The sequence below is a fragment of the Periplaneta americana genome, chromosome 7 (assembly GCF_040183065.1).
Source record: "Periplaneta americana isolate PAMFEO1 chromosome 7, P.americana_PAMFEO1_priV1, whole genome shotgun sequence".
NCBI classification, from domain to species: domain Eukaryota; kingdom Metazoa; phylum Arthropoda; class Insecta; order Blattodea; family Blattidae; genus Periplaneta; species Periplaneta americana.
Window position 1 is genome coordinate 57,371,050 of NC_091123.1, and position 25,177 is coordinate 57,396,226.

General features: G+C 33.7%; 1 protein-coding gene across 3 annotated transcripts in view; it reads right to left on the reverse strand.

The window, feature by feature from the left end:
• The window catches only part of LOC138703121 (ATP-binding cassette sub-family G member 1-like), a 74,051-nt gene that overhangs the window by 8,440 nt on the left and 40,434 nt on the right, over positions 1 to 25,177 (reverse strand). Inside the window, exons 3-10 of one of the 3 annotated variants that reach the window (XM_069830714.1) lie at positions 19,357 to 19,546; positions 15,365 to 15,510; positions 11,603 to 11,841; positions 9,338 to 9,463; positions 8,421 to 8,578; positions 5,078 to 5,246; positions 3,903 to 4,003; positions 2,179 to 2,334 (exon numbers count right to left, since the gene is read on the reverse strand). In XM_069830714.1, the coding sequence (XP_069686815.1) occupies positions 2,179 to 2,334; positions 3,903 to 4,003; positions 5,078 to 5,246; positions 8,421 to 8,578; positions 9,338 to 9,463; positions 11,603 to 11,841; positions 15,365 to 15,510; positions 19,357 to 19,546 (1,285 nt within the window). The remainder of the gene's footprint in view (positions 1 to 2,178; positions 2,335 to 3,902; positions 4,004 to 5,077; positions 5,247 to 8,420; positions 8,579 to 9,337; positions 9,464 to 11,602; positions 11,842 to 15,364; positions 15,511 to 19,356; positions 19,547 to 25,177) is intronic. The other 2 variants (XM_069830716.1, XM_069830715.1) reach the window with 2 other exon arrangements.

Here is a 25,177-nt window from a genome sequence, read left to right on the forward strand (position 1 = left end):
ATATATATTTTTTTAAAGACTGATGATTAGATTGTGGTGATTGATGGATTGTGATGTAGCAGCTTTCATCAGAAGCTCTGTTATGGTGTATTTTGTGTAATGTTTGTAGGCCTACAGTAAAACTTCATTTATAAGTTTTTATGGGCGAAGAAAAACCATATAAGTGAGAAAAACGTATAACTGAAATGGCATTTAATGACATATGAAATAGTATTAATAATTAATAACATGTAATTATTTTCACAGCTTTGGACCTGAATTTTCATTGTTTAAAATGTTCCATTTCTTCCCTCTGCACATAGGCCTACTACTCTCCCCTCTCCGAATTGATTCTCCCACTGGCGCATAACCAATTTACTGAAGATAGCCAGGAATTTCAAAGCCAGCCACATCTTAACAATGAACACGCATTTTACCGTATTTACGTGATTATAAAAGCACTGTTTTTTTTTGTTTACAAAATGCTGTCTCGAAAACTGGGATGCGCATTATATTCGCACTCAAACACTCAGACTCGAACAAATTAAAATTAACACTCCAATTATGTTACGAGATATGGTGGGGAAACAACCGTCAGAAACGGCTGCTGCAAGTTCGTGTTTTCTCGTCTTTTGCGCACTTTTCATTCGTAATTTCTTGTCCATTTTTGACAACAATCTCTAATGAGAATAATATTTTTAACTACTAGAATGACTTAATAACATTTTTTTCTTTTATTGCGAGATTTTATGAATACAACTCTCAATAATTGCGCGTGTTGAATTAAACCAAAAGAATTTACCAATAATCACTGATGAAGAAGTAGCAATATTATTGTCAATCAATGTTCTGACACCAACCTAGACCTGTTGACGGAAGTTCCAGTTCTGATACTGCAAATGGGGATGTGATGTATAGCTAAAGATAGGAGGTGCCTTTATAACCTGTCTTGAAAATATCATTTTCATCTTGAGTGGTTTTTAGCATAGGTGCATATTATATTCGCTGTGTTTTTTTCTTCTGGATTTTAGAATTAAAAAATTGGCATATGTATTATATTCGGTGGAGTAAATATGGTATTTTCACGTTTTACATTTTTACAGGCAACCTAATTTCGAGCAAATTTTAATTAGAACCAGAGGCGTATACTGGTTAAAGGGTTTGGGCTACCGCTGACCCTATTATTACACAAAACATATCTAACAATTACTTTAATTTTAATTACTATGGTAAAACTAATAATACAAAATTATTACATTATGTTATATTATAAACTTTTTCTTTTGTAATTTCCTTGGTTTAAAATACGATCATTTAAATGTGAAAAACATATAACTGAAGAAAATTAAGATGGAAAGTATAAACATTTTGCCGGGACTTAAGATTATTATTATTATTATTATTATTATTATTATTTTAGTTGGTTATTTAACGACGTTGTATCAACTTCTAGGTTATTTAGCGTCGATGAGATTGGTGATAGCAAGACGATATTTGGCGAGATGAGGCCGAGGATTCGCCATATATTACCTTGCATTCACATTACGGTTGGGAAAAACCTCGGAAAAAACCCAACCACGTAATCAGCCCAAGCAGGGATTGAACCTACGCCCGAACGCAACTTCAAACCGGCAGGCAAGCACTTTAACCGACTGAGCCACACCGGTGGCTGAAACTTAAGAAAAAACGTAATATAGGCTAGATATGAAAAATGTATAAATGAGAAACGTATAAATAAAGTTTTATGTATATGTGTAATGCTGGAAAAGGATAAGGAAAATGGATCTTTGGGATTATGATATACAAATGAAACTAACCAAAACTCTCACTTAAGGTTGAGGAATTCTAAACCATATTGTACATCTTATTAGTATTTATAGTTGAGGAATTTTGTTTTTCGTTTTTTCATCACTATGGGCAACAAAAAACCTTATAATCTTCTTTCTCTTACTGTGAATAACTTTGGCGAAACTCTTATTGGTATCAGATGTTGTGTATGTCTTCATATTATGCAAAACTAACTCTTCGATCACACAAAGTGACTTGTACGAGGGGTGCAGGCATTGCTGTTGCTAGAACTGATCTCTCCTCACTGCGCGTTTTTCTTTAATCTACCAAGATAACTTGCAGGGACAATATCACCGAGGATAAGTTAACTATAATGTTAAAATCATGTTATAGATATGCAATATACTCTACCTTAACATCAAATGCAGCTCCAAGTAGCAAACCAATAGTTTGACCACACATTGTTATCACAATACACATTATCCAAGTCTTGAGCATTCTATCCATGTCAAATGGCTGACCTGATAGGCAGTAACTAAAGACTAACAGTAATGTGGGACACAGAACCTGTGTGGAAAAATATTACAATATTTTATAAAAAATAGAACTTAAATGCAGTAAAATACGCATAAACAACAAAATCAGCAGACACAGTAAATAAAACATTTTGAATTATTTAGTTACCGGTACAATAATATGAGAGTAAAGACACAGTCGAAATATTCAAGATGTAGCCTACTAGAAGAAGAGTCGTCATAAATCAAGTTTTAAAATCACATTTATTAGAGACAGGTATAAGTCATTTGTTGTCTCGCGAAACCTACCTGCATGTGAGGGAAAGCAGAAAGTGGACTGAGAAGATTTCTTCCCTTGCTAGGCTTCCGCTTGCAGCTAGCTAGCAAACTAACCATAAGGTTCTTACTCTAAGCATGCATGCATTTGGTTTCACAAGATAACGAATGGCCTATACTGATAAAAAGTTTAACATTTTTCGTAAGTGAGACTGAAGATTACTTGAACACATTTTTATTTCATTCAGTGCAGTGCTTCAGCTGTGGCATTTATGAGACGAAATGCTGGCTATACTCTACTGGACCATAAAGTTGTACACCACTATGTTTTCCTTTTTCCTTCTTTTTCACTTTTTCTTTCTACCCTCCTTGTTCTTCCTTTTTTTTTTGTCTATCTCGCTTTTATATTTTACTTTAGTTTTGTTTCCTTTTAGGGCCAAATTAAAGAAGTATCTAATTTCTCACGCCTTCTATTCTGTAGGTGAATTCATGACATTCAATAACACTTCATGAAATTGATACTAAAACTTTGTGTTGTACTAGTAGACTATAATGTAAATCTCGTCTGTATATATTTCATCTAGACTGTGACTATAAATTAAGACTTTATAATAGTACTAAGTTTTTTGACTTGTTCCACATTCTAGCTGTAAGCAATGTATGAATACCATGGAATGTTAATAAATACAGTACAATACAATACAATACGATAAATCTATTTTCATTTTTCTTCTATTAGTTGGTTCTGGGAGTTTCTATGCAGTTTTGCTTATTTACGCTAGAGTTCGTTGTTTCTTGGAGATTTTCAAAATTGCTGCTAGACACTGTATGTGTATCATGTATGCAGGTATCGAGATTAACTGTATCCTGTTATTGGATTTGAGGCTGACTATATTGATTGGCTCATTCATATTGTAACGGTTTTTCTTGCTTCCTAGAATTGGTTATGTTACAGGCTGAGAAGACACTGTTTGCTGAAGGATGCACCAGAAGGAATGGTGAACGGGAGAAGAGTTCGGGGCAGAAGAAGATATCAGATGATAGAAGACATTAATATATATAGGGATCATATGAGGAGACAAAGAGGAAAGCGGAAAATAGGAAAGACTGGAGAATGCTGGGTTTGCAGTGCAAGATCTGCCCTTGGGCAGAAAACTATGAATGAATGAATGAATGAATTTAATGTTGGTGTGAATAAAATAAGGCCAAAAGAAATAGGTACAAAAATTATAAATGTTGTAAAAACATATTTGACATAATGAAGCATTAAATTCACGTTAAACAACAGATTTGCCACTAAACTTAACATTTTTTCTCGTATGAAAATGAAAACTGCAGTCTTACCTGAAAAGGAATATCTGAAAAGAGTTTCGAGAGGTAGTATGCTTTCAATGAGTACCAATTATTTAAATGCTCTCGAAGAAACACGGCCGCTTCTAGCTGATCTGCAATTATAAACAGGATTCCAAATAAAATTATTGAAGCTAAAATTATGTCTAAAATTACTAACACAGTGTAACTTATATAAACAAATTTGTATGCAAGATACATTATACTTGTTTTTTTTTAAAGCTGGGACATGACAGTGAAGCGGTTGAGCTTGGAACTACAGTGCCATGTTGCCAATATGGACTACCACGCTGCCAGCTGATGGAAGCTAGCAATTGTCGTTAAGATGGCTGACGTTAAAACATTCATTGACAATTGACGCGAAGGTAAGAAAACAATACAAAAATCGACAGAGAATCAAAGACGAAACGTACCAATGCTAACATTGTGTGCACAATAAATGTCGCCAAGAGAGCTATTAAGCACTCGCCACATGGGAATTGTAAGTTTGGCAACTCAACTGTTGTTACTATAGCAACAGGCCTACCATGCTAGGTGACATTCAGTTGTTTTTTCCGATTGCAACGCTCCTGTCATGTTCCATCTTTCAAAAAAACAAGTATAGTATGAACTAATGTGTTTTTTCTTTATTTTATTTTACTATTTTGATTATATCCAATAAAGAAAAACATTTTGATTACACAACTTTTAACATTAAGTCACTTAAGAATACAATTATGTTGATTACTTTCACGTGTTAATTTGAACTAAGTTTATAAATACCTAGTTAACTAGTTCAAATTAATGTATGAAAGTAATCAACATATATTGTATTCTTATAGAAAAAACGTTGTGTTTCTGTAAAAATATATAAACTTCATCTTATTCATAGAAATAAATATTTTCAAAATTTCTATTATTGAGAAAGTTCATTTTAGTAGTTCGTTTTTTCTGTAACATTTTGTTTCATATAAGTTTCTGAGTTTTCTGAAAGATATACAGTTAACTTTATACACGTTAATAGTAAATAATTCTGTATAAACTCTTTAAGTAAAGAAATTCCCACTTTCACTATCTCAAACACATATTATGGATTATTTTTTGTGCATATACTATTCATTTTCACATTCAAACCACTTATGTAGTAACTAAGATAATGAATAAGATAAATACAAGATGACTGTACTTACATACAAGCACTGTGATGAATGGACTAATGAGAAACAGGACAAACAAAATGTAAAATAGGCAGGCAGCATTGCTCATAGTTTTCGAGGCTTCATTTCCAATATCGAAGCATATAAATCCAAGCATAAGTCCGACACAACCATGTGCAGCTATTCGAATTATAAACATAAACTGTAAAAAAGAAGAAAGGAGCATAATTATTGATCATACAGTACAATTTGTGATGCATGGAAGTTCTTTAATTATCAACATTTCTGATATAATACAGATATTCCTCCACTTTGTGCATTACGGACAACATCTAAGATTGGTAAAGTGAATTACAGTGTCAGTATATTATTCTTATAGAAGGATGTTTGAGTTAAGATTATCCATCATTGGTAAAAACAACATTACAATATTCATACATAATGCAAATAAAATCTGAATCAATATCACATCTCATTAACCCCTGGAACTTCAGGAAAATATTAATAAAATAGTTAGGCTTCCATTTCAAAAATTTAAAGTAGACCTATTCGCCTGTTACATTTTAAATGTAGGTATTTAAATGCCAGTATAAATTAACAAAATCAATTCAGGACATGAAGCTGTTCGATTTTGTCGAATTGCTTACTTCTTTTTCTATATTGTAATGATTATTTTTGTTAAATTTGATTCTGATTTATTTAGTGATGAAAAGTTACAAAAATTTTCAGAATTATTGTGTGAAAATTTAAACTTCACACATATCAGAGAAAAATGTATATTAGGTTCATTTTTCTAATCAATTACTTTCATAGATTTTTAAATAAAAATTTGCAGAATTATTATTATGTGAGAACTTTAAACTTTATATGAATTACAGAAAAATTTCTACTTGGTTCATTTTCCTAATTAGTCACTTTCATAGATTTTTATAGTGATAAAGACTATAAAAATTTGCAGATATTATCATTATCATTGCCAACGTCATCATAACTGTCATGATATTCATTATATTTATTGTTACTATGATCATTATTATTATTATTATTATTATTAATATTATGTAGCTCAGTTGGTAGAGCAGCTGGCTACGGACTGGAAGGTCCGGAGTTCGATCCCAGGTGGTGACAGGATTTTTTCTCGTTGCCAAACTTCCAGAATGGCCCCAAGGTTCACTCAGCCTCCGATAAAATTGAGTACCCTGGTACCGGGTCTTTCCTGGGGGTAAAAGGCGGTCAGAGCGTGGTGCCGACCACACCACCTCATTCTAGTGCCGAGGTCATGGAAAGCATGGGGCTCTACCTCCATGGCCCCTAAGTGCCTTCATGGCATGTGACGGAGATACCTTTACCTTTTTTTTACCTTTATTATTATCATTATAATTGTCATTATGATAATTATTATTATTATTATTATTATTATTATTATTATTATTATTATTATTATTATTATTATTATTATGTGAAAATTCAAACTTCATGTAAAGCCCAGTTCCATGGTGTGCGTTTCCTTGCTTGTTTCCTTGCTCGCCAGCAAACTTGATGCTGTAGTGGGTACACTGCTGGCTCCCATGTTAGCTTCAGTGATGGTTATTGTTTATATGGAGTGGGCTATCTTGCATGTTGGGATGCTGGGACGTGAAATTTCGTAAACATCAATCATAGAATCTATGATATACCGGTAAGCATAAGAAAAGTTTCTTCCCTGTACACCTCAATTAGAGTCCTAACTGGATTTTTGGCTCATCCATATATGTAACTCATTTCGAATCCAACTTTTCAGTTCTTCTGATCAAATTGTAATATCGTCTGTTGTTCTATCACTCCCAGCACAGTGTAGGTAATACTCATGATGACTCATAAGAAACTAAACCATAAGTGGAAAACAACTGAAGTCCTACATTACCAATAGTAAATATTGTAATAAAGAAACTAAACCAGAAGTGTAAAACAACTAAGTTCTATATTTGATTGTTGTATTCTTAAAAACTAAGAAATACAGAAAAGAAATCAGATTTAGTGAGAAAACAACTAACTTGATAACATTGAACCAGAACAGAAATGCGCACAAAAAATAGCAAAGAACCTAACCTAGAAATTCAACAAGCTAGTTACTAAAGCTACCAGCAGTGAGCAGGATATCCAGCAGGCAAACACGCACTCAGAACTGCCATCAGCACTCCCAGCACGCAATCCATCACAGAAAAACGCACCATTGGAACCAGGCTTAAATTACAGAAAACTGTCTATTGGGTTCATTTTCTTAATTACAGTAGAATCCCTCTTATCCGGCATGAAAGGTACCAAGCTAGTTCCGGATACGAGATTTTGCAGAATAATTGAATAAATACGGGTATATACAAAAAAAGTTGGTATTCCATGGTGCCAAATGTTGAAACTGCAGCCATGTGAAGCTTATTTCTCTATCACTTGCTCATACTTGAATAAATATAAAAGCTGTGTGGATTTTTCTTATTAAAACACACATAATACATGAATTTTAGGTTCGAATATTGACTGAAAATTAAAGTTCATGCGAACTTCCTACTGTGGCAATACTGACAGCCCAAACATAACTAAATAAACGTAAAAACTGTGGATTTTTTAAAATTAAAAAACATCAAACAACACAAATAATAAATACACTAATTTTAGGTTTGAATATTCACTGAAAACAAAAGTTCGTGCGAACTTCCTAATGTGGCAACACTGATGGCCCGAACATAATTAAACAGACATAAAACAGTGCGGATCTTTTTATTAAAACAAATCACACAACATAAATAATACACTAATTTTAGGTCCCAATAATCACTGAAAATGAAAGTTCGTGCAAACTTCCTAATGTGGCAAAACTGACGGCCCAGGCTGAGGCAATGTGGCAGATTTAAACTTTTCATTTTTTTGGTCAAGTCAAAAGTGCCGTTGTTTTGGAATTGCTGGTTACTTGGGTGTCGGTTATGAGGGATTTTACTGTAGTTACTTTCACAAATGTATGTAGTGATAAATAGATATAACAATTTGCAGAATTATTATTATAATATGAAAACTTACAGTTTATGCAAATTACAACAAAAAAATATTGGATTAATTTTCCTAATTTAATTACTTTCACAGACTTACATGAAAGAATGACCAATAACTTGTAATCATTTAAGTACTCCGCCTTTCCCACAATAGGGACACACAAACATGGACATATTCTGTAAATTAAGTAAGTACAAATATGTACCAGTACATACTCTAAAATTAAGCAGTACTGGTATTCTATGAAGATTCATATTTAGTAAAAAACAGATTAAAAACTACCATCCCCACAAGTACCAAACAGCTGAATAAATTAAGCATTTTATTTTCTTATGCGTGAATGAACACTAACCAAATCTCTATAATTACATAATACTGATCTCCTCATGAGTATAAACATCTGCATCCATAGAGATAATGGATAACGAGCAGTTTTTTCATATCTTCTCTTGGAGAATATTTCTATTGTAGTCTGTCCTATTCTTGTCTTCGTAGACTGTGGCATGGTAGCTATAAAAAGAGAAATAAAATACATATAATCATATCAGTAAGATTTAGTAACGAAATGATATCTAGACTCTAGAGAAACATTACGTAATCAATTTCATAAAACAACGCAATCACAAACATAATTATGTTTATGCTCGACCATGCTGAAATGTAGTAATTATACACCTGGTAGCAGCCCTTTAATGGACCTCATTAAAGTACACCTATTCATTAAAGTTCAGGTTTTCCACCAATCAGAAAGCAATATTATTGATTATTCTCGGATATGTAATCGAAAGACAACTAGCGAAACGTCACGGAGGCTGGAAATCCAATACTGTCGCAGAAGGTTATGTTAGCGTTAATTGTAAACAATATTCAAATAAATTCAATTTGTCATCTCGTTTTTCAATGTCTAGACCAATTTCAAGGTAATATCAAGGTTAATGTTTATTTTACTCTCTAGATTATATCAAGGTCAATGACATTCATTTCTCGGAAAAAATCAATACTTTCGCGTCTGCGCACATATCACAATTTACGAGAGATTGCACAAGGTCACTTCGCTCTCCAGTCAGATAAGAATAATATGAATACTTATGAATAATTTCAAGTTAGAAATATGGTTGAGCATAAAAAGTCGTATGAAACTTGCCTATAATGGTAATTATACTACCATTATAGGCTCGTTGCATAATGTACTATTATAAAGAAAAACATACATAGTTATAAATAGAATGTTACAGAAATAATCAAACGAAATATATTTTATAAACTCACATTCTTCAATCACAATATCATCTTGACAACCAACTGGATTGTCTTCACTGTTACCACTCCGTCCTTTGTACTTTATTATAAGGTTTTCAATAGTGTCGCCTCGTTCAAAGCAGGCAATTTCAATAGCTGAAAATATACAATTACGGGAACTGTACTAGCTGATATTTACAAGAAACATTTTCTACAAAAATCAGTCACAGAAGATGTGAACTTGCTGAAAGACGAAAGATCGTACATAAAAAATTCACCATCTAGAAATAACTTTGAAATGTGCAGAAGAAAATAATTATGAATTCATTCTTTCACTTTAGAGTACTGGTAGTTGTTGTTTATTATTATTATTATTATTATTATTATTATTATTATTATTATTATTATTATTTTCATATCAAACAATATTAATATTTAATATTAATAACATATTTTGCTTAGAACGAAATAATTAAAGCAATTTACATTATTCATTTCTAAATTGTTTTCTACCTTCTGACAAATTATGCTTAATTATATTTTACTATATTACTATATCGAAAGTACCGGTACTAATAATAGGTCACATTTTACTCAGGGGCGTATTTTGTGGGCTACCGGCAGTAGCCCAAGGAAATTACAAAAGAAAAAGTTTATAATATAACATAATGTAATAATTTTGTATTATTAGTTTTACCATAGTAATTAAAATTAAAGTAATTGTTAGATATATTTTGTGTAATAATAGGGTCAGCGGTAGCCCAAACCCTTTAACCAGTATACGCCTCTGATTTTACTAGTGTCATACTGAAAGTCATGAGCAACAATTTTTTATAAATCACAACCTATTAATTACGAAAAAACCAAGCACATTGTCAGATCTATAGACTATAGATAGCGCCATAAGCAAGTCATAATGACAGTAGCTTGCATCACGTGACCATAGACAGCTGATATAAAATGGTGCAACTGATGTTTTGTTCCGTCAGCAAGCAGTGATTGAATTTCTCGTTAAAGAAGGAATTTCACGAAAGAATTTAGAGTGCATATAGGGATATGTGCATGGGTTCCAGCAGTGTCAGAAGAAGGATAAAATATTTTAAAGGTGGAAAACAAGCATCGAAGATCAATCTCGTAGCGGCTGTCTGTGGAAAAGTTGTGAGCTCTATTTTCTGGGATGCAAACGGGGATGAATCTGGTGAAACTTCTTGAACCTGGGCAAACCATTAATGCTGCTCAGTATGTTACGATGCTTCATAATCTCCTTCATGCATTGCATGATAAATGTCCTGGGAAGTAGATCATCTTGCAGCACTACAATGTGAGGCCCTACAGTGCTTATTACACCATGGAGGAAATTCGGAAAATAAAATCGAAAGTTCTTCCTAATCCACCTACAGCCCTGACTTAGGCCCCTCCGATATTATCACCTTTTTGGTGCTGTGAAGGAAATGCTATGAAATGATAAAGGGCATCAAGAAAGCAGTGCGTCAGTGCTGGAACAGAGTTCTATCATAAGTGAATTTTCAAGTTCCCACAATAATGTGACAAATGTTCCCAAAAATGGAGACTATGTGGGAAAACGAAGAAAAATCTGAAAAATAAGCTGATGTATTTGGTTTTCCAAAAATAAATTAATCTGATTTATAAAAATTGGTGCTCATGATTTTCAGTAAGACTTTTTGTATTATAAAGTTGTCGCAATTTATAAAACAAACACTTTTATATCCAATTTAATATACACAATGATATATATATATATATATATATATATATATATATATATATATATATATATATATATATATTATTGCAATTAAAAAAGAAACACGTTATAAATTCTTTCGTGCACAGTAATATTTAAGTTTTATAATAAAAATATCGATACTTTTTCATATCCTTCCATACACTTAGTGTTTTTGTTCCTTTTAATACCCTGCTGGACTCTATTTCGAATAAACTGATATTTTGAGTTTTTGATTTAAAATAAAGATTCCTTAAATTTTACTAAAAATTATTATATTTCACGTGCACAATTCTCGGATAAATTGATTTGGAGATACTGATTACAGAATATGAACACTATCTGCCATGTAGTTTAGGATAAATCACTGTTGACATAATTACAGACAGACCTACAGACAGACAGACGGCATGCCCAATGCCATTTCTTTGGTATCATATAATGTCAAAGTACAAATGGACATGAACCATCATATCCAGACGTCTGGAAATTCTATCCATGTATGGCATTTATACATGTACTACTTACCAGACTAAAGAAAAATTGCTAACCAAAATCAGAAAGGTTGTAATACTTCGGGCATGGGAATCCTGCTTCCTCGAAGACAGCTTTCATGTCGCATAGTGGTCCTCTATAAAGGCACTGTCCCTCAGCAATGATGTAGAAATCATCAAACATGTCGAGAAGCTGTGAGCTGGGTTGGTGGATTGTGCAGACTATTGTTCTACCGCTCTGTGCCAGAGTCTTGAGGTGACTGATCACAAGGAATGATGAAGAACTGTCCAATCCACTGAAACAAACACATCACTCTCTCTTATATACCACATCAGGTCTTCTTACTCTTACATTAATTAAGTATAACAGGGACAGTAATTTCTGTATGTCTGAGAAAACTATGCAGAAGCTTAAGGGACAGTCAGCAAGCTGTTCACACTCAGATTTCCTAACGAGTGGTGTTGACTACTATCCATATTTACAACTGCTTTATGGCGCCTAGAATGCGACATTAACTAGTCCCCTGTTTGGAAGCACAACTGTTATATTTCGAAGTCTTAATGGAAAACTTGCCGTTTTTCTAAACACAAGAAGGAAATACGATATTTGTAGCAGCTGGAAAACTAATGAAGGCTGTCACATAAGAATGTGATTTGTAGGCATGACTTTTAAGGAACCCGGAGGTTCACTGCCGCCATCACATAAGCCCATATGCTTTTTTTTTCTTTTTTAATAGTTTGTTGCCGTAGCGACAAGCAACTTCTTTAAACTTTTATCCGCTCGTTATTCCTAACAGCAGTAACAGGAATAAGGTGGACAACTTTATATAATAAATATTTAATATTAAATTATTATTATTATTATTATTATTATTATTATTATTATTATTATTATTATTATTATAAATACTCGCAAATATAAATTTTTAGAAAATTTTTGTTTCAGTCGAAAATCGAAACAAGTTTTAGAATACTGCGTAAACACTCGTATTAAACACTTTCTGAAAGAATTAGCACAATCAGTTGGAATTTATAGATTTTATTAACGTTTATACAAATCGCCCCTATCCTATGCAAAATTAATCCAGTCCCTACCATCATATCCCATCTCCCTCAAATCTATTTTAATATTATCCTCCTATATACGCCTTGGCCTTCCCAAAGGTCTTTTCCCCTAGGTCTTCCAACTACTACTCTATATCCATATTTAGATTCACCCATACATGCTACATGCCCTGCCCATCTCAAACTAATTATGTCAGGTGAAGAATACAATGCGTGCAGTTCTGCATTGTGTAACTTACTCATTCTCCTGTAACTTCTTCCTTCTTAGCCTCAAATATTTTCCTAAGCATCTTATTCTCGAACACCCTTAAACTCTGTTCCTCTCTCAAAGTGATAGTCCAAGTTTCACAACTATATAGAACAATCGGTAATACAACTTTTTTTTATAAATTCTTACTTTCAGACAGAATAATAACAGGCATTTCCCATATTTATTCTGCATTTAATTTCCTCCCGAATGTGATTTATATTTGTTACTGTTGCTCCAAAGTACTCGAATTTTTCCACCTTTTCAAAGGATAAATTTCCAATTTTTATATTTCCATTTCATGCTATGTTCTGGTCACGAGATATAATCACAAAAATCATCATCATCATCATCATCATCATCATCATCGTAATAGTCGTTATAGCAACCTATGTACACATCAGCAAAATACCACTTTCGCCAAAATAACAGCATTGCCACTTCTATCATCTCCAAATCTTATCATAGAAACCATCATTAATTATAATAATCATTATCTTTGTCATGAAGACGATAACCACCATCAGCATATCATTATAATTTTAATCATAATCATCACCAAGATTACTGTAACTATCTCGACCTTCAGGGCTACAATAACTGTCACTTTCTTCATCATCAATGATTTACCTTCAATACTAGGTGACCTAATCAATTATGTACACAAAGCATAGCAATTACCAATGCTAGTCTATGACAAAATGTGTACTCTTTAGATATGTTACGAGCATGGTACAAGGCTACCACTTGAGATAATAAGGAAAGCACAGAAAATCTCATTACAAAGAATTCTTATGAAGAGATTATACTCTGCTTATCTGTCTTGATTTTGACTTTTTTTTACACAGTATTTCATACCATAGCAACATTAATGTATATAACTCTAATGAATTTGCCAAGATATGTAACAAACGCCACACTGTAAAAGTTAGCAAAATATACTATGTTACATTCAACTATTCCCTCCACAATGCATTGCCTGCTTGTAAGGACGATACACCTTTCTCTTTCTTCCATCCTCACGCTTGTAAGACTAGACTAGACTCAGTACGGACACGCGAAAATGGACCTTAAGAATTACACTTGGCCTTTGGAGGGATTAGTTTAACACACCATATTTACATATTTATTTATTAATTCATTCATAGTTTTCTGCGTAAGGACAAGTCTTTCACTGCAAACCCAGGATTCTCCAATCTTCCATATTTTTCGTCTTCCTCTTATACAGTATATTATACAGTAGAACCTCTATTATCCATTGTAATGAAGGAGTTGGGCTGAAAGGTTAATCTAGAAACTCGGGTAATTCATACCATAAAAGATTTTCGTAAATTCAGTGAATAATGCTTAAACTTTCGTAATTTCCTCTATGGTCTTCTATTGAACATGCTAGGTAGTGGATCAGAAATTCACTAATTTAAGTCTGATATTAACAACGGCTTTTTAAGGAGAAAAGAAACTTCTTGTAATGGCTGTCTGTGGAAAGATAGGAATAATGAAGGTCTCGTGTTGTAGATTTCCATACTTTATACACTTTATCCTTGACTTTTATTAAATTTCACTCAGTTGTGACTCCATCTCATATTCTGAGATGAGCCACAGTTTATCTTTCTCCAAACCACTCATTTATTTCCACTTCTTTATACTTAGCAAGACAGAAAATAGGAAAAATTGGAGAAATCTGGATTTGCAGTGAAAGACCTGCCATTGGGCAGAACACTATAGATGAATGAAAACGATTTTCTTTGATACCCGTGGAAGACATTTTATATACAACTCGAACAGTAGACCATACTATGTAAAGGTAAAGTCTTGTAATAATCCTCTCTAGAAAAAATAACGCGCTAATGTAATATACCGTACGTACTTAATATATTTCTGTAGAAAAAAAAAAAAAAAGGCAAGAGAAAGGCAGTCGGATAATCCACCAATTAGTTAATAGGGTGACGGATGATCGAGGTTCTATTGTACTTAAAAATTGGCCTTTCTAGATTTTATAGCCAAGAAATGTATGTATAATGTGAAACAAAATGTGATATTTAAATAAATATTATGATAAACTGAAGCTGTGTAACATACAAAACTTTCATGTTGATTCCTATCTTGTTGAGACTTATTGTTTGAACTTAAAAGCAGAAAAATCAGCAAGATGCTGTACTGGAGTAAATGCAATTTTCTTGGTAAGATAGCATCTTCTTTCACTAATCTATTAAGTTCGTCGCGGTCCTGTCAGACATCGTGAATTAATTGCATTGCAAAAGCATCGATTATATATTTTCTGCATTCCTTTCGGAATAGTGAATGCTTTAAACTATGTCAGTTTTTCTATTAATATCAAGAACTATTATAACTTAATTAACATGTTGAAATACTGTTAGGAACTGGAATTAATTGCATGGTAACTTATTGTATAAATTTTCTTCCATAGTATAAGTAATGCAATTTTCTCTATCAGTAACAAGGGCGATTCTGCAATCTTTTGAATTCTCTCCTTTGCCTCTACAAACCTGGTTGGTTCATCGAAGAACATGACTGGAGGATTGGTCAGTAACTCTACTCCAACTGAGATCCTCTTTTTCTCTCCTCCTGATAAGTTGCCAATAAGTGTGTTCTCCGTTTTCTGGAGATCCAGAAGTTGGAGTATCTCCTCTATCTGTAAAGAGGGTACAATAATTTCAGAGTTTTGTCACATAATACAAACCTGTAAATGCTTACCGACTTATTCTTGAGGAATATTGAGATTTCAACGTGTGATATCGTTAGTGTATGTGCTGTAATAGACAAAGTGCGTAAAAAATGTTTATAAGCTCATTTTGGCACCACAACAATGCTCACCATCACTCTACCACACAATAGTTGAAGAGCAGAGCTAACAAGCAAAGATTCTGATGGGGCCAGATAAAAAAGTTAATTTTTTTCTTTCACCATGTTAACAATGTCAAAACCAATGCTTATACAAATTTTGGCCACTCGAGCGCAATTACGAGGGCCGTAAAGAATAAATTTCCCTGGGGCAGTTTACAGAAAGAAAACACATTTTCAGCAGCGTTTCATCGTGTATGTGAGACCAGGTCTAAAAGAACATGTTCTACAAGACATTATAGATAACCCTCGTGTGAGTTCTAGACATGTATCCCGCCAGCATGGAGTAAACTGGGCCATTCTTATAGCTAGAGACAAGAATTTCATGCACTATAAAAGTCCAAAATATGCATGCATTCATGCGCTATCAAACTATGAAACATGCACTATCAAGCGAAAAATACATTAAAATATGCACTTTCAGTTTTGTTCCAAATTTCTTATTTCACTTCACTTTTTTTTTGCACAGTTAACGACTAATAACATTTCCAAATTGGTTTCTGTGAGGTTTCTGTGCTTGTCAGGCAGTATGTTTTTGTAGGCAGAGAATGACCCCTCTACATAGCAAGAAGTTAATGGGTGCAAACTTGAATGAACATATTTGTGACAGTGTCAGGTCAAATACTTCATTCAAGTTTTCACCACAAATAACCTAATTCACTGAACAAAAGAATCTGTAGTCCAGGTTCGCGTTTATGGTCCTGTCCAGTTTATTTTAAAGAAGTTTTGTAATATTTTACAAAGAAAAACTGTCGTAGAAAATATTCAGAAACAGAATAGCAGTGTTTACCTCTTTACTGCAACAACAGCAGAATACGACATCCCCAAACGATCTAATAAAATCTTTTCCTTTAATCTACTGTGCAAAGGGTACACTTTTGGAACCTTTAATTGGAGGCATATTAGAACCACATTAACACACGCAAACAGAATAAACAAACACATTAACCACTTACGAGGTTCACACACTGCAAAGACAGTTTAGCGAATGATTCCAATTTTAGAAGAATGTAAATCGCTACTGGTATTGGAAAAGGAAGAGAGAGAGTATTTACAACCTCTCTGAAAGAGGGTGCTTTTGATCTAAATTATTTGTCGGCAGTTTCCTTGAACCCTCTATATTTCCTCTCTACTATTCTCACAATATCCAACGCAATAAATCCATTCATGACATGCAGTCTGTAGAGGGTCATCAGTAAAGTGTTGTAAAAGTGAACTTCCGTCCAGAGAAAGGTCCTGTAACATCGTATTGTGGAAATCTTAACATTTTATTTAATTTTTCTGTTATTTAGTTTTTTCTTTCTTTTCCTGCGTCAATCCTGATTCCTGAAGCTAAAATAAGTGACATAAAAATCGATGAAACTGTGGTGTCCACTCAAAATATTAAAACATGCATTTAAACTGAATATGATGTATATTATATGCTTGCTTAAGCTAAAAATTGCTTAAATATGCATTATGCATGTTTTTATCTTCAAAAAAGCCAAAACATGCAAATATGCACGGAAAAAGTACACATATTTAGAACCAGGAAGTAATGAAATGGATAAATACTAAGTTTGAGCTATGTCCTATGTTCCTATGAAAACATGCATTTGCATGGAATTCTCGGCTCTACTTATAGCGCTTAACAACATGCACTATGGAGCTGATCTGAAGTAGTGTAAACACACTGTAAGTAATAATAAACTGTTACAGGAATCCAAAAAAGGTGATGGTATTGTGTTTCTACCTTAACGTGATTACACATTTGAATTAATAATAATAATAATAATAATAATAATAATAATAATAATAATAATAATAATAATAATAATAATACGTGGCACTACAGCCCACGAAGGACCAAGACCGAACAGCCGGCTGCTGGCCTCACGGCCACATGCCAAAGCAGAGGTGGACGATCATCCAATCAGAATAGAGGTATCGTGTGGTTAGCACGATGAGCCCCCCAGCTGTTATAGCTGGTTTGCGTAACCGGATTTCGCTACCTATCGTAGCTCCCCAAGTGCATTACGATGCTGGGTGGGCACCGGTTCCATACACTGGCCGAAATTTCATGAGAAAATTTCTTTCCCCATGAGGACTCGAACCAGCGCGCATTCCATAACGCGAGTCCCAGGCAGGATGCCTTAGACCACGACGCCACGGCGCGGGACACACATTTGAATTAATTCAATTTGAAATATAACTGGTTTTATTCATTTTGTGCATTTCAACTAATTATACAGGGCCTAAACTTTTAATTTTGTTACATTTTTTTTCTAGATTATGAAATTTCTTTTGAATTATTGTTAAAGACTGAAAAAATGAAGTCATATTAAGTACACCCTGTTCTATTCAAAAGAAATGCATGGTACAATGCTTAAATCCGATCTATAATAAATAAACTTTCAAAGAGACTAAATAATAAAGATACTGTATAATACCTAATACATACTACAGTATTATCGCCTTTCAATATAACTGGATAAAAGGCGTCAGGTGGCATTGACGACAACACTGAACATAGCTTGAACAATGGTCTTGAAAAAATTAAGTAATTTTAAAAACAATTTACAGAAATTAACGAAAATTGTTTTTTTTTTTTTCAATTTTTTGACATTCCGGGAAAAATATAACTCAATCCAAGGCACAAGACACATCATCAAAATTCAGAACAATCCTGGGAAATCCAGAACGTCTGGCAACCTTGACTGTAACTCTCATCTTTTCCCACACGCGAGCGTGTTCAAATATGCACACACACACACACACACACACACACACACACACACACACACACACACACACACACTCACTCACTCACCTTTACGTGTATATACACGCAAGCAATCATGGTCGCAGACACGCACATGCAAAAATAAAAAAAAAAAAACACGAATGTGCCATTACAATACAGAAAACTGTTGTGTATTTAGAATGTGTTTAACTATAAATAATATTGCACGTATGTTTTATACTGGTAGAGTCAGAAAGTCCTGAACTTCGGTGACAACGTCAAGCTCTGTAGGCAAATTCTCTGCCTTGTCCGTGTGGCATGTGGCCTAATCTCCAGGCGTATAGATTCAGTGTGCTGACCGATCAAAGAGGAAGTGTTCTTCGATATCCAGGATCTCGTACATTTTTAATTTATTCCTGAGGGTCGTACTGTCAGCAAGGAGACGTATGTTGCAATTCTTTGTTGCAGTTCGACGAAAAAGATCCAATTTGTGATAAGGACAATCATGACATTACACCAGCACATCGGTCACCCTTGGTAAGCGAATTCTTCGCAAAATACAAAATACCTGTCCATACACAGCCACCATGTTCTCCAGTTTTTACTCCAGCATATTTATACATATTTCCAAAGGTCAAATCTCTACTCAAGGGATGGCGGTTTGCGTCAGCCGAAGAAGTAAAAATTCATGCGACGCGCGCTCTGCGGGAAGTGACCAAAAATGGGCTGCAGGAATGTTTCGAGAAGTGGTATGGACGCTGGCACAAGAGTATCACTACCTAGGAAGCGTACTTTGAAGATGGTTATGTAAATGGTTACATGTCATCTGCAACAAAGGTATCTACACAAGTTCGGTTACTTTTTGACTCTACTAGTACAACGGAAACCTAAGAAACAAGAAAAACACCAACATACCATCACATTCTTCTTTCTTGTTCCCACATCGACATTAAGCTTAAGGTCGGCTGCAATTTTTAGCGTCTCTCTTGTGGTTAGTTGCGACAGCATTGCAAACTCTTGAGGTATATAACAGGACTGCTTTCGGAATTCCTGGATATTTCTGACCTTTCCGTTTGTCATTATATATCCACTAACGCCAGTCTTCCTAAAAAAAAAAGAAGTGAAGTCACTGTATTAATTTAAATATACAGTGTGAGCGGAAAATAACTCTATTGGAAATCGTTAACAAATTTTGTATATACAGCACATCGTGTTTCATAAAGATTTGAGGGGTTACAAAACTTCATTGCAAATAAACTACTGTCCTTACGTTAATGAAAACATCAAGAATTGACGAGGAACTCAGTTTTTTATACGTAATAATAGCTGACATGACACACATCCAAACAATAGTATAGTTCTTGCCACAGTCGCATCAATAAGGATCTGTCGATAATGTCAACTGCTGTGATGATTCGCTCCCTTAGATCTACGATAACACTGAACAACAAGAATTTTGCTCCGACTTAAAATAATGTGTCCCTTATGGTTTGGTTTGCGCTGAATCCGAAAATGCATCTCTTTTCTTAGTATCGCGTAAGGTTTTTAGGATATACTAGGCTATGATTTCACTTTTCGATAAGGGCTCTCCCAGGAAACCATCTGACGGGGGTTGGGGGTTGTAAACCAAAACAAAAGCTAATGCATTTTGTGAGTTTATGACCTATTTCCGGTTTCTTATGGTTGTTGGCATGTTCTTTTGTACTTCTAATAAATGAACAGATATTGGTCCCTTCTATTCAATAAATTTCATAACAGTTCAAAGTGAGGTCTAGACAATGAACAAACAAGAGTGTGGTTTTCAGTATTTAAAAAAAAAGTTTACCAGTTTGAGTGAAGGCAAATTAGGGCATTTTAATCGGTCCACAAATTCACAAAGTTATGGCTGACTCTTTGTTTGAGAAAAAACTTTCCGTTACAGAAAAAATGGCACGGCGCGCATTCAAAGATGTTTGCTAAAATTTCCTTGGAAATTCTAGGGCAGACAACTTCATCGAACTTGTGGAAATCATGTTGTGCATGTGAGAAAATGGTGTAATATGTCTCTCAAAGTACACTTTTTACATTTTGATTTGGATTTCTTTTCTCCTAATCTTGGAGCGGTAAGCGACGAGTATGTAGAACGATTTCATCAAGAAATATCTGAAATCGAAAGGCGATATAAAGAAAGATAATCATCCAGCATGCTTGCAGACTATTATTGATTCCTTGTAAAAGACAGTCCCGGGTCCGGTTATAAACGGAAGTCATCCAGAAAATTATTTTACATTTAAGTTCAAATTCCGAGATTTTTCTTATTATATGCATGAAATATTTTTATTGTCGTTGTGTTTTAAACTATGCAACATCATTTTTGTATTTAGTAAACATTTTTCAGGTATTATGAGGCATTTTGAATCCCTAGTGTGTTGTAATTTTATCAGAAGCAGTGTCAAATTAAAAAAAAAATGTCTTTTCATAAAAATTCAATTCACTTTCCCCGGAAATTGATATGTGATGGGGCAATTTGGATTTTAAATTCAGATTTAGGGCACACATATTAGTAATATTCAGCTATTTTTATTTTGGAGCAAGACAAAAAGTAAAAATTTGTTGTTCAGAGTAAAACGCGGCATCGATGGGACGAATATTCATTTTTATGTAACTCCACAAAAAAGATGTCATACCTATTCACTTGCAACTACCTCTCCATACGAATCTATAATACAGGGACATCATTTTATTTTTACTTCAATTTTTATTGTACCTGAGTTTTTTAATGTACTTCACTCCCACCCCTTCTACTAATGTATTTCAACCGTCCTCTACACACAGATCCAAGACTGCATATAGTAAACAGCACTGAGTTAATGAGTATAGTACGTTCCAGAAATATGTTCGCGTTTTCCAGTGACGAAAGAGCTTTCAATATTGAATCATATTTTCGCACAGGTACTGTAGTCCGTTTGCCTACGTCGCAATCCGATTTCCCCCATCTCCTTCTGCTCGCCCCTCTATAAAAGCTGGGCTGTCTTAGCTATTTTCTGAAAACATTAATTTCTGTTCAGAATTGGACGTTTACGTAATATTATGTAACTTTTTAAAATAACTTAAATAAAAGGCCTCGTTAAGTAATTAACTGTCACGTGATTTCCCCCCTTTCTACGATCCTGCATCATAACCACTTGAACGGACAGTAGATAGCATGTCTGAGTAATTTTATCTGTGCGGGTCGGGCAGAAGTGAAGATTGAATTTACAGTACGTAAGGTACTCTTTTATAGAGTAGGTACAGAATTATTTCAACATGAGTTACTAGTACGAAGGACGAAACTGGCAATTGGAATTAGATGCAAGTCTTTAGTGCGATAATATGCACAAAAGAACTGAAGCCTGTATCGAAATGAACGGTCACCATTTTCAAAAATGTGTTTAAATATCCATATTATGATTATTTTTCAATTTAACTTCATTCTCTATATTGTACGCTAATGTGCTGTAGGCAGTATAATATACACTGCATAATGAATACGTTCGCACGGCTAACTCAGTTCGTGAGTAAAAACACTTATTCTTAATACAGTACTGTATTAAGATTAAACAAAAACCTAATGAAAATTATCGAACTCAAAATCGTGATATTTCCTAGTTTACGTAAATGAATGAACTAATTTTCTTCCCTCCTATACCTAGTAGAGTGATATGTTTGTGTTTTACGCCAGTATCATCGAACTACAGCCGTGGAAGGGGTAGCAATCTGTGTTTCCGGTTCTCTAAAGGTATAGCCACGTTAATATTAAAAATGTTAGTAAAAATAAAATGATGTCCCTGTATGATCGATGTACACCTAAACTGCATTCAAAATAACCAAATGCAGGACTCTAGTGATGACCCAACTTAAAGGAAATGTGGGATGGAGGCTGAGTCATCACCTCACATTTTTACAATTCATTTTGAAGGTTCAGATAAGTCAATTCTAATATTATTACTTTAAAATGTTGTGATTCAGTCATGTGACATCAATTTAATGTTATATACAATATAGTTTACATTACATACATTGTTGTGAACGTTTTCGCCTTAAGTCCGGCATCTTCAGACAAATGAAAAGGAAGGAGACATTTTTCATTTGAAACACTTAAAATGTTTACAGTCACTGACTGTAATGTTAGAGTATATTTATGCAATTGCAATTTGTTCATATGATATCTAAATTCTTTTCATTTGTCTGAAGATGCCGGACTTCAGGCGAAAACGTTCACAACAATGTATGTAATGTAAACTATATTGTAGATTACATTAAATTGATAAGTCACATGACCGAACCATAACATTTTTAAGTAATAATATCTGAAATTAAAGCCTGTAGTATCGCAAGGTTGGTGTTGCGTTGCGGTCTTCTGGACTTATTTCCATCCATTTGTGCTAAGTGCTACAGCTGAAATATACATCCTTAAGGGGTTAGGTACAGCTTAAAGCAGTAAATTGTTTGGAAATATTCAACATTTTTTCCCTCTATTACTGTATCTTGTACAATAATGAAAATTGGTATGTGTAAAACACTGCCTTCTGCTATACGAAAAAAATATTTTTACGATTTAAAAATATTATTTATATTTTTTTAATTCAAAATGGTGGCAGTTCACTGTGCAGTGATGAAGCGTTTCCCTCATAACTCATAAACTTGTTAATTTTTTCATGTTCTCTCTTTTATTTTATTGCTGAAACTCATGTTCACAATCTCATGCTCTTTCAATTACATTCCTTAATAAATGATATTTTTTTTGTGTTCGAAGAAAATACTGATATTTGACCATTTTTTAAAATGAATTTACTTTTTATCAGACAATCTATCAAAGGTAGAGAAGTGGTCTTGCATCATATTGTAGATATGACATGCATAAATACATACAAAAAATTTCATCACAGAATGTTGGATAGTTTTTGAGTTATGTGGGAAACGCTTCATCACTGCACAGTGAACTGAGTTTTGAAAAAAAAAAAAAAAAAAGTAAATAATTTTCTTTTAATCGTAAAAATATTTTTTTCATATAGCAGAAGGACAATGTTTTACAATGCTAATTTTCATTATTGTACAAGATACAGTAATGGAGGGAAAAAAATGTTGAATATTTCCAAAATTTTACTGCTGTAAGCTGTACCTAACCCCTTGAAGAAGAAGAAGAAGAAGAAGAAGAAGAAGAAGAAGAAGAAGAAGAAGAAGTGTACTAGCATTAGCAGTAGCAGTAGCAGTAGCAGTAGCAGTAGTAGTAGTAGTAGTAGTAGTAGTGGTAGTAGTAGTAGTAGTAGTAGTAGTAACTAACTTAAGACTTCAGCCAAACTTAACTTAATCTAGACTATCGCTGAATCAACAATATCTCTTATTCTGGATCAGTAAATACTTTCATTATCTTTTTCTTCGTAAAATTGAACGATTTTTAAAGACCTTGATATTATCTCACAAAGACATCTCTGATAAAATGTGTAGTAATTTCACGTTATAGATTTGTGAAAAGAGAATGACAATAACCGCTTTACAAGGAGATCACATAATTATCATTTGTCTTATCCATCGACTTAAAAAGATTACATTTCGAATGGTGCTAACAGTAGTATGTATAAATTATCACCACATCCATGTAACGTATCTTCTACAGAAATGTGGAAAGATAACTGAATAATAAAGAAATTTCGATACTACAATAAGAACTGACAAAAAATAAATCTGTATTAATCATCGGTGTAGGTCTGATGCTCACTTGGGCTGATTGCATGATTGGAGTTTCTTCAATTGTAAGGCGAATGTCAGGTAATCCATCGCGAATCCTCTGCCTTATTTCGCCAAATAAAATTTCGCCATTATCAAATCCATGACACTAACTACTAATCTAATAATTGATACAGCGTCTTTAAATAACCGACTTAAAAAAATCTATATTTTCTTTTCCATTAGTGCAACTTCAGCATTGAACCGAGGTTCTCTACAGTTGGAATTACACCTGGAGACACTATACGCTGGGAAGATTATTAAGGGACATTATAAGGCATGACAAGGACAAACAAACAGTATTAGTATTTTCAATTAACATAGTAACTGAGCGTTTTTTTTTTTAATTTGTATTGTGTTTGCAGTCAATTTTCTTTTATGTTACAAAGACGGTAGCAAAAAATATTCACGTCACGAACCCACATTACGCAACTCAGTACTAGAAAATATGACAACACTGCATTGCACGAAAAGGAATGTCCTTGCGTGTTGCTGATGTCAGAGGATACGTTTTGGGGACAAGATATTTTAACGATTGTGTTTTCGACGCGTAAAACTAAGTATAGCATGGAAAAATAACATGTTTTCGGATTTTTGCAGTCTATTATAATATTCCAATGATTTTCTCTCTTTCAAGACAAGCGTGTAATTTCTTTTAGCATATTTATATCTGATATGATAAAGTACCAAATGATTGCTTATCACCATTCCTGAAATTCCTAGGTGGAACATTGGGCCATAAAGAAATTGCGCTAGCACTGTTGCCATTACTTTTTATCCAACCCTCGTAGTTTCTTCACAAAATTAAAAATATAAAAATTAAGAACCCAACTAAGAACATCATAGTGTAACAATAAATCAAGTGATAAACAGTGGATTTTTGTAATAAGCCTATCGTCTCTCTCAAAGTCTTATTTAGTTCTCTTGTTGTCTTTCGTTTGTCTTAGACGCTGTTCACTGGGATTCCGTTTTAGTTCTTTCTCAATAGAAA